Here is an 11,083-nt window from a genome sequence, read left to right as displayed (position 1 = left end):
GGTCTTATTGAGCAAATTTCTGGTGTACTGTGGTTATACAATATAGATAGCGTGTTTTACACCTGGGTATAATAAGCTAACTACGTTTTCGGTGTGCATTTCTTATTAATACTCTACTAATCCTGCAAATTATTACTATAACATGTATTGGATTGGAATGAAGCTGGCTGGTCTTACTATTATTATTTCATTTCGTGCTCTCACTGGCCTTACCCCATGTCCTCCACAGTGTACCCCATAACTCCAGAGCGAACTGGACAGTAGCCATAGTATTAACTCAAGCTGATGAACCGGAATGAACAGTAGAACTTAAAGCACAAGCTTTTTAATGCATGTCCTTCTCAGGTTTTCCTATGTGTATGTGGGAGTAGCTCTGTAGATGTGTTTAATATGATGCTGTACCTTCTTGAATATTTCAGATGTTTCTTTGCTGCTGAAAAAATGTTGATTATTAACCTGCCAGTGAAAAAGGGAAGTGGCCATCTTTGTACAACACACTGCTGTTTTGCTGTAACCGCGCAATGTTTTATGATCTTGAGTATTTTATAGAAAAGTAGAAGTATGTATCAATAATATGAAAGCAATAGCTAAATCATAATGAAGAATAACATGATCAGTGAATATTGTGGAAAATCTTTAGATTCACTCTGGGTGGATTTTGTACTGTATTTATTACTAATGATGATGCAAAAAGTTGCATAGCTTAACCCAAACTGTTCTGTCTCTTTTTTATTTATTGTCTTGTATATGATCTTTTTGTATGTGTTTTTCAAATAAACTGCCTAAAATGCTGAGAACTCATCTAATTTCTGGAGTTATTTGGCATCCTGTTATCATCATTTACTTATGTAAAAATAAATACTCAACAGTCAACAGTTTGGATTACATGTATTGACCAATATTAGCTCATCGCTGATATATCCAGGGCTCAACAATAAGGATTGCCAGGGGCAAGTAAAATGCCACATGGGCTAGTAAATCTAGCAACTCACTTGCCTGATCGGGCAAGTGGGAAAAAAATCATTAAACACATTGTTTTTTTTCTGGAGTTGATGACAAAAGTAGCTAAGGAGTGAGCCATATACTATATATAGTGATACCATATCACCGTTGAGAGCTGCTCATACACAGTACCGATCAGACACTTAAAAGAGAATGGCACCAGGTAAAGACAAAGCTTAACAGTTGAAGCGCAAGCAAATATTTCAATTATCCTGGAAACAGGTGTTGGCACGTGAGTTAGAGGATATGGGGGAAACTGCAAGAAAATATTGCACCATTTACAGCAAGTTTGAGAGCAAGGGGATAAAATGCAGTCATTTTACATGACAATTAACTTTACTCTTTAAATTTAAATTGTGTACTTGAGGTCACTGAGAAACAGTCATTATCCTGCTCAGTACATATCTTGGTTACAATTATTTAAAGACTAACTTAAAAGGGATAGTTCTGATTTTTTTAAGTGGAGTTGTATGAGGTAGTAATCCATACTCAGTGTATTACATACAGTAGACCAATGATTCCCAACTGGTCCAGCCACAGGGTCCAGATTTGTCCTTAGTCATTAGTTCAAGGTCCACACAGTTAAAACATTCAATGTCATACTTGCATTTGGCCATGCCGTAAGGCTAGTTTGCTGTCTGTCTCTACTTCAAAACACCAAAGCATATACTTGAAATTATTATTATACATAATGTAATTATATAACATAATGAAATTATAATGCACAGTGCATTGCTTAGCCTTGTTGTGCTGGTACTCCAGCCTGCTCCTCCAAACTGGGGGTGTGCCAACTGTCATCTACTGTATGTGATACACTGATTATATTTAATTACCTCATACAACCCCACTTAAAAAAATGAACTATTCCAAAGGGTCTTCATTAAATATTTATGTTAAAATGAGTATTGCCAATATATCATGATTGTACAGTGTAGCCTCAAACAACCTTTATCTGTAGCCTAAAATTTGAATTTGTGAAGATTAATGTCATTTTGCTTAAGCCATGAGATAGTGGACAGTCATCAACATCTATATTTTATTAAATCAATCCCTAATAGGCTGATCAATTTTAACCAGAAACAGTTTGCAAATTTGCAAAGTAACAATATAAAATGAGAATATTCTTTGTAATTTAATGTTAAGGTAACATGTTAATTGCGGCATTTGTGTCAAAACTAAAGACTCTTAAAGGGCAGAGGTGTCAACTCATTTTAGCTAATGAGCCACATACAGTCTGATTTGAATGCAGGTGGGCCAGACCAGTAAAACCACTGCATAATGTCCTATGAATAACAAACACCTCCAAATGTTTCTAATTTTAATTTAAAGATGTACATTTTAAAATTGCTCATCCATTTAGAAAACAGATGACCAACAGCCTGTGATGTCTTCAGAAGAATAAGTGCCTTTTTAACAGTTTGTGCATCACTATTAGGTGTGCAAAGTCATCCAGGGGGCCTGACTGGACCCTTTGGTGGGCCAGTTCTGGCCCCCAGGCTGTATGTTTGACATCCCTGCTATAGGGAGAATTCTGGTCTCATTTCATACTGGTTTTCTGGAGTGTAGTAGTGTCCTAAATCCAGTTACAGTTTTGTGGGACTGTTTCCTGGCCTTCTTTTCCACCTGTGGAGTGTGACATGATGTATGCACTGGAGCCAAAACACTTCCCCTAGACATATCCGAAAAAGCTGAGCAAAGAGAGAACACTTTAAGACTAAGTGTTTATTGTGTTGGAGTATCTGTTTTGGGCAATATTCAGGTCCATTTATTTTTTAAATTGTACAAGAGAGGATAGTGGCAAATGGCTTTTTCTGAAGTTAGAAAAGGGGCAACCTAAACAGTTGGCACAAACTTAAAAAAAGAAAATTGGTGTTTCCTTTAAAAGCTGACATAAAGGTACATTCGGGTCTGTTTATTAATAACTCACAGTAAAAAAACACAATGTCTTTAAAGGAATGCTCACCCACTCTTTGTTTCATGCGTTCTCCTCCTAATATCTGGGGTAGAGCACTCGATGAATCTGCCCGTCCGCCTTGCGAGTGTCCAACCACTTTCCACACTGGAAGATGGTTGTCACAGAGTTGGCCGTGTTAGTCACCTCCACACACTCTAAATACCACCCACAGTTAGAGCTGCTGTTGTCGTGCTCCACTTTGACCCTCAGCAGCTCCCCGAGGTCCAGCATCTCCAGAACAAAGCGATCCGTTCGCCCTCGCTCGAAAAGGTTGCGGAACTTCTGCCGTAGATGACGCTTGCCCGAGTCACCATTGACGCCATAGATGGTGATGAAAACGTTGGCGTCTGTGCCTGCTCCTTTCACATCCCCAGTGATGACGATGATTTCATATTTGACAGGGACCAGGTTGCGGACTTTGCTGGCGAAGCTCTCCACAGACTTGAAGCACTCAAATGTCAGGAATTGGTCCTTTTTGGCAGCCAGGGGGATTTGTGCATCACAGTGGAAGAAATACCTAAACAGGGGGGGAAGATTTGAAGTCACGTCAGTGTGACATTTTATATAACATACTGCGGATTATATATGAGATTCAACTCACTTGTTTCCCAGCTCCTTTTCTGTCACCACCACCTCCATAACGTGCCAGAAGGCTTCAGTCTTCACCTTCTTCCCGTCTTTCGTTATGTGGCCGATGCAGATGCCAGCGATCTCCCCCACGTGCTTTGACGAGAACTCAAACGTGTCAGTGGCACCGCTGTGAAAGGACAAACAAAAGTTACAAGCAGAGTTTGTGCAGGGTTTGATTCTGAGCACTGAACAGTTAAATTCCCTGGTCTGCCAGAGAGTTTTTCTTTTGTGCGTCTCATGGGATTAGCTCTCCTGAGAGCAGAGACTTGGAGAACAGAAAGTGAAGCTACAAGATAAAAGAGGGTAGAAAAACAAAACATGTGAAAGAGAGGAGATTATGTAAGGCCACATAATAGGGTTTTACCGTGAGCCGAGGCACCTAGACTCCCTTTGAAGACCTACCATAAGAACTTCTTTTTCTTATTCTCCAGAACAAACTCCTTAGAACGAGCTTTCCTCCCTTCCAACACAATCCAGGCGTTTTCCGTGGTGGAGGCATCGTCTGTGTTAGCGGTTGTTGTGGCAATTTCATATTCTGTAGGCAAGGCAGAGAGACAGGGATTGTCGCACGATGATCATTTCACATCTGGCAAATGGTTGTGATTAGCTGCAAGTCGTTCATCTCCGACAATTAGAGAGCTTGTAATTATGCCCACAGATTTCCATTTTTATTACTAACTGGTTTTGTCACTGAGGTCTACAGAGTCGTTGTTGGCACAGGCCAGCTCCCTCATTGTCTGCCTGTCGTCTTCATTTTTAGCCAACCAGCGGTCGCAGGGGAACCTGAAGGTCTGGTCCATGGCCTCATCTTTTACGTCAATGCACTCCAGGTGCCAGCCAGGAGCCGGGCCTGGTACCAAGAACAACACAGTCCATTTTATTTTCATCCTTTCAATGAGAAAATGTTTTTCAAAGCAATAATGTGCTTTTGTTTCTTCTTCTTTTTTTTTTTTTTTTTTTTTTTACAATCTAATGGTAAAAATATGCTATGTATCCCCCTGTGCACAGCAGCTATCAACTATGATAGTGCATATAATGCATCAAACTGGCTAAGTAACTCGTGGAAAGGAATAGTGTTTTTCTCACATTTTGGTAAAATACACTTGTCTGCATCCTTTAACATGAGATCAGATCGATACCACTCTCAAGTCTTTATATGAAACCACAGCCAGTGGCCAGTTAGCTTAGCTTAGCATAAAGGCTAAAATAAGGGTAAACAGCTATCCTATATTTAGATTTATTATATATAAACTGTATGCATGTATATATGCGTTATTTTACAAAGCAAAAAAGAAAGAGATTACTCAATGTGTTGAGCGAATACTGACGTCCAAATCAAGTGCTCAACTATTCATGCAAATCTCAAGTCTAAAGACAACAAAATCAGCCTGACAGCACCTCTAAAGCTCACAACTTAACATGGTATATCTTGTTTGTTTAATTCCTTACAAAAACCAAAGTATAAAAAAGACACACTGCAGTATAACATGGGGTTATAGACCAGAATATTTTTGGCTGGAGAGAGCCAGGCTAGCTAAGATAAGCTAACCGGCTGCTGGCTCCGTCTTCATATTTTAAATATGAAGCTGTTTGCTAAATAATTTAGCACACAGATATGAAAGTGGTATTGATCTTCTCGTCCAACGTCTCAAACAAGAAAGTGAACAAGTGTATTTCCCCAAAAGGTCTAAATATTCTTTTCATGTTAGAAAACAGCACACAAAAAGGGAAGATTCTGGCATTTCACCCAAATTGCTGGTAGTATGAGTTCTCATATGTTGGACCCATTGTTGATAAATAACCTTACTTGAAAAAACAAGTAAAGGAAGTTGTAGACACAGTGAAATTTAATTATCTCAGTTTAGACAGAAAAAAACTGACAGTAGCAGCAAAATTAATTTTGAATGCAATGATTTCCCTTCAAGTAGCTTATTGTTGGACTGGATGTACTACCAACCTTAAACATACTGAGATCATAATCAAAGACATGAAAGGATAGGTGTAGATTTCAAGGGTACATTTATCCTCTCCTCCTCACCTTTGTTATCATGCCACACTCGGACCTTAGACAGTTCGCCCAGACTGAGCATGTCAGGGAATCTGAACACATCTTTCATTTTACGCTCAAACTTGTTTCTGTTGGTGCTCTCCTTAAGAGGCAGCATGCCCGTGTCCCCGTACTCCCCAAACACCATCAGAAACACATTGGCATCAGTGCCGGCACCTAAAATATCAGAAAACAGATCTATAATGTTGCATCGTTGCTACTGTGACGTGAATACAGTATTTTAATGCAAACTAATTATCTTCTTCATTCATTCTTTGTTTTAGAAACTAAACAAGACCGACCTGTGACATCACTGGTCTGGACTTGGATGATGTAGGTTGTTTTCTCCACCATCTCCTCTTCATCCACCACAGCTGCCAGCTCACACACCTTTGTCCTCTTTGGCCCTTTTGTCTTTGACAGCCAGTTCTCATAGGTAAACTCATACACCTCCTCTGTGTTCAGGTTCCGCATCAGGATCTAAAAGGATTTATTGAGACATTCATCGGCCACTGAAATTGCATGGTTTCTTGGTGAATATCAGTGTTTGGCTGCAGCAGAGGACAGAAACAGATCAACATTAGTAGTGTCAATGATTTTGGGAGAATAGCTAATTGCAATTTTTCCGGCTAATACCATGATTTGAATTTAATTTTTCAAAATCTAACTGAAACCCTGTATTTGTGATCTACATGGTGTTTTACAAGACATGACTGCGCCAAGCATAATCACTAATCTAGCTTGTTTCTACATGAATAGAATCTGATGAAGTAATAAAGCTAATTTTTGCATTTTGCCTGGGCTGAACAATTAGTCGTTTTATAATGACAAAATCAGGATTTGAAAGGGTGCAATTTTCAAATCGCAAAAGCTGCAATTTTAATTATAACGTATGTGACTGACACGGACTTCAGAGTACACTGATGTAGCATTACCCTCCTGTAACTATCAGACTCACAACAGACAGCAAGAAAAGAACCTTTTTCCTCGTTAAAACCTAGTGCCTACGTTACCCACAATGCACCTCGACTGTAGACTGTTTCAGTCAGACATCCTGGTGTGTTTTGATCGTAGTGGCTACAGAGGCTCAGTGCAGCTAGCCTCAAGCAGAGATGAGGAGCAGGCTACACGTCAAACTCCACACCACCAGATTTTTTTTCATCTTCAAACTTTCAGTCTTCAGACCAAACTAAGGTTGACTCAGAAGACATCACTTGAGGCAATTTCACAGACTTTGCACAGCTCCCTCTGGACCCACAAAAGGCTTTAGATAACTTTTTTTTCCAAATATGAAGTAGTACTCCTCAAGACCTGTAAAAATACTTGATTGTTTTCACTCTTTACTACACACTGTATTTTGATTGGTGTTGACAAAACTGGTGCTCCCTTAGATGGTAGTCTTTACGTTACCCTGTCAAGAAACCAGTCAGGGCGACTTCCAGAACCATCAATTCGAATTCTGATCTTCTTCAGAGGAGCAATGTCATCTATTTCCAGACTGAATGTGTCTTCCTGCCCCCTTTCAAACCTAAATGGAAACAATATACATACATAAGTTTGCATTTTAAAACATCTGGACTTTAGAAGGTTATCTTAAAGGAGCTGTAAGTGACATTCAGAGCATGGCAGCAAACAAGCATTTGCTATGTAAAGATATAGCAGAAGAATGGCGTCCTGAGCAGAGAATGAAGTCACACTACCTCTGTTTTATACTAACAATCTAGCCACAGCCAGCAGTCACTTAGCTCAGCTTAGCACAAAGACTGAAAACAGCTAGCCTGGCTCGGCCCAAAGGCAACATAGTCCACTTTCCAGCACCTTGAAAGCTCACAAATTATCGTTAAATCTTGTCTGTTTAATTTGTATAAAACTCATGTTGAATACTGCAATGACTGATTTCTAACATCCAACAATTATGGATGCAAGTATGACATTATCATTTATTTGGAGTCATGTTCCTGTTTACCATTCGTATGAAGTCCAGTATTTACTGTCTTTTAGCTCTGATTTTGGTCTCTACCAACTCGTGAGGGATACATCAGGCATTTTAGTTGCTAAATGCTCCACAGTGTTTGCCAGCTAGTTAATAACTGTGTTTGACGCTGAGCAGGTAGTGTACAGTCGGTTTTTACAACTATTCCTCTGAAAGCAGCTGCCTGCTGCGACCCAAAACGACGCTTCAGGAGTGGTGAGAGTGAACAAGAACAGCAAAGTTGTGAGCCAGACAGCTAAACAATGAGCTGAAACTCACTAAAATTCATTTGTACCAATCTCAATTAAGATTTTAATTAAATGTTTCTTGATGCTTTGGGGTTGTGTTGTGCTTTGCTTATGGTGCTCTGTTGTGTGCTGGTGTTATGTGCAATACCGTTATGTGTAGTATGTGTTTTTATGTTTTTATGGTGTATGCTTTTCATTTCTTCTACACTGTTATTGTAAGGCAGCAGCAATACCTGTGCAGCTCCTGAGTCCAAGACAAATTTCCCTATAGGGAGAATATAGAATCGTATCGTACTATAAAGCTCTGTGAAGCCAAGGGGAGCTTCAGATTCAGGTGATAAGCTTCTCTCGGTTCAGCACAACACTTCATCCTTATTTGACACTTTGTTATTATAAAAATACTAATTATAGCTGCTTGAAGCTACAGTTGTTTTCTTGTGTCATATTTGCTGAAACTGTCACTATATTCTCAAATAAGCACATGAGACAGATAGATTGTGAAAAAAAATCATGTCCCCTCTCCCCTCCTACGCCTCTAATGGTATTCGCTAGAATCACACAGCAGTGCGTCAGAGCAGAGGAGTCTCTAACACAGCTGTCAGTCATGTTAATTGCTCCGTGAACTACAGTCAAACTGCCAAACCGGCAGCCCTGACCAAATATTAATCAAGGACCTGTTACTGCATTGCCTATTTCTCACCTCAGATGTTTTCAGGAACATCATTTGGTGCACTGTTTAGCTGAAAAATGATAAAATTGGTCTGACTGCTGGGTGGTGCTTTGTACTCTGTTTAAGTTTATCCAACATGGTAGTCGGGTCACAAACTTTGTCATGTTACACCTGAACAGTACACTAAGATATGTTTCTGAAAACATCTGAGTCAAGAAATAGGCAGTGCAGTAGGAATCTTAATTCATATTTGATCAGTGCTGCCTAGTTTGACAGTTGACAAGCAGTTATTGACTGCTGTGTTAGAGACGCCTCAGCTCTGACTGGTTGTTTAATGAAAAGTGATCAGTACAGTCAGGGGTTAATTGGAGGACTGACCTGTCCTCGTTTTTGGGCAGCAGCATTTCCTCTGTGCTCCCATTGGCTCCGTACACAATCAGGAATATGCTGGTATCAGTCCCTGCAGACTGAGTGTCACCTGTGACAACTGTTACCGAATAAATAACCTACAACATACAGCAGATAACACCAGTAAGGAAGGGAGTAATTCTGTTTTTATACAACATACAAACTGAATGTTTTCCCAGGTTTCATATTTTAGGTGCTGTGACTCACTTTGCGGTTAATGTTGATCGTGCTGGAGTCCAGCACATTGAAGAGTCTGGCAGTCAGACCATCTCCTCTGTCTTTAGCCAGCCAGCACTTACATGGAAAGATGTACTTGATACCTTTGGTTGGCACGGCAACCGACAGCTCATCCACCAACCAGCAGCTCTCTGGTGTGACACCGTTATGGCCAAGCTGAGGAGGAGACGGAGGGAGGAAAGGGGGAGGGAGAGGAGAGGAGAGAAAGAGGGGGAAGGTAGAACTGGGAATTGATATATCATTTGATTTTGTTTGATCTAGGTACCAGAAGGCACAGCAAGAATTAATTATTGCTGAGCTAGAAAATGGCTTTATTTAAATTTTTAACATCAGCGCAACTGAGGAGGCAGCAGAGAGGAGACAGTTTCACAGATTTAGAAACAGAGACAGTCCCAGATTCTCACTTCCACCCTCTTGATCTCTCCTACGTCAGTTCCATAACACACAAAGTGCTCCATGGTGCCAGCTGTGAAGGCTTTCTTTCCCTCCGGCAGGTCCAGCCACAGTCGGTCTGTCTCCATGTCATTGGGGCCGATGATGATGACATAGACCCTGGCTGTGGTGCTGGCGTCACGCTCCAGCCCCGTGGACAAGGTGAAGTGATAGGGGATAACTGGGTGGAGGAGAAGAATAGGAATAGTTTAATCTAAATAAAGAGTTTGACATTTTGGTAAATATGATCATTTGATTTATATCTATGAGTTAGATGAGGGGATTGATAACACTTATATGTCTGTAGAGAATAAAGACTGGAAACAAGGGGAAAACAGCTATAAACACAAAAACAAAATCCTCCTACCGGCACCTCTAACACTCACTAATTAACACGCTGTATCTCATTTGTTCAGTCTGTCCAAGCACACAAGTCTTGTCATCACTGTGAAATTACAATTCTAAAAGCAGAGACTCCAGAAAGTTACTATCTGCAGTCAAGAAATAGTCCTAGATCTTTTTATGTTTTTTCTTTGGATTAAACAAACAACATTAGTGATCTTTTAAGGCGGGGGTGTTACACTTACGGCCCGGCCTACTGGTTGACTGCACACCGAAAACTGATGCACTCGTAAAGGCTAAGAGGTGCCAGGTTTCATTAGCATGTTAAACAGTATGCCTCAATCCTTTTTTTTCAAATCTCCCATGCTTACAATATAATCTAGTTTAAAGTGACTCTGTAGCTGACACCAAGACCCATCCGTCCATTCTATTTTCATCCGCTTATCTGGGGCTGGGTCGTGGGGGCAGCAGGCCAAGCAAAGCAACCTAGACGTCCCTCTCTCAAGCAATGCTTCCCAGCTCCTCCTGGGGGACCCCGAAGTGTTCCCAGGCCAGATGAGATATGTAATTCCTCCAGCTTGTTCTGGGTCTGCCCCGGGGCCTCATACCAGTGGGACATGCCTGGAACACCTCTAACGAGAGGCGCCCAGGAGGCATCCTGATCAGATGCCCGAACCACCTCAACTGACCCCTTTCTATGCAAGGGAGCAGAGGCTCTACTCCGAGCTCCCTCCGGATGTCCGAGCTCTTTACCCTATCTCTAAGGCTGAGCTCAGCCACCCCACGAAGGACACTAATTTTGGCCGCTTGTATCTGCGATCTCAGAATTTCAGTCACTACCCAGAGCTCATGACCAGAGGTGAGGGTTGGGATGTAAATGGACCTGTAAATCAAAAGCTTCGCCTTCCAGCTCAGCTCCCTCTTCACCAGGACAGTCCGCCGCAGCGCCCGCATCACTGCAGACACCACACCAAACTACCGATCTCGCGCTCCATTATCATGGATTTGGAGTTACACACAAGGCTGTGAACTGATATCCTACCCAACATTTTGAATTATTTTTAAAGTTTGTACTTTGACTTTGAAAGTTTGTATGCAAGGTTTTTTAGATTTTATTCTTGTCTGCTGGTATTGCTGTCTT

At 41.0% G+C, this 11,083-nt stretch overlaps 1 protein-coding gene across 1 annotated transcript in view; it reads right to left on the bottom strand.

Annotated features, from left to right (window-relative positions):
* Positions 1-2,522: 2,522 nt before the first annotated feature.
* The window catches only part of loxhd1b (lipoxygenase homology PLAT domains 1b), a 34,189-nt gene continuing 25,628 nt past the window's right edge, over positions 2,523-11,083 (bottom strand). Inside the window, exons 34-43 of the mRNA XM_049579946.1 lie at positions 9,573-9,781; positions 9,139-9,324; positions 8,902-9,029; positions 7,044-7,161; positions 5,936-6,113; positions 5,625-5,810; positions 4,266-4,436; positions 3,989-4,121; positions 3,558-3,713; positions 2,523-3,473 (exon numbers count right to left, since the gene is read on the bottom strand). Of these exons, the coding sequence (XP_049435903.1) occupies positions 2,993-3,473; positions 3,558-3,713; positions 3,989-4,121; positions 4,266-4,436; positions 5,625-5,810; positions 5,936-6,113; positions 7,044-7,161; positions 8,902-9,029; positions 9,139-9,324; positions 9,573-9,781 (1,946 nt within the window). The 3' untranslated portion in view covers positions 2,523-2,992. The remainder of the gene's footprint in view (positions 3,474-3,557; positions 3,714-3,988; positions 4,122-4,265; positions 4,437-5,624; positions 5,811-5,935; positions 6,114-7,043; positions 7,162-8,901; positions 9,030-9,138; positions 9,325-9,572; positions 9,782-11,083) is intronic.

The sequence above is a fragment of the Epinephelus fuscoguttatus genome, linkage group LG6, assembly GCF_011397635.1.
Source record: "Epinephelus fuscoguttatus linkage group LG6, E.fuscoguttatus.final_Chr_v1".
In the NCBI taxonomy this organism is placed as follows: Eukaryota; Metazoa; Chordata; class Actinopteri; order Perciformes; family Serranidae; genus Epinephelus; species Epinephelus fuscoguttatus.
This window is presented reverse-complemented; position numbering and strand designations above follow the sequence as displayed.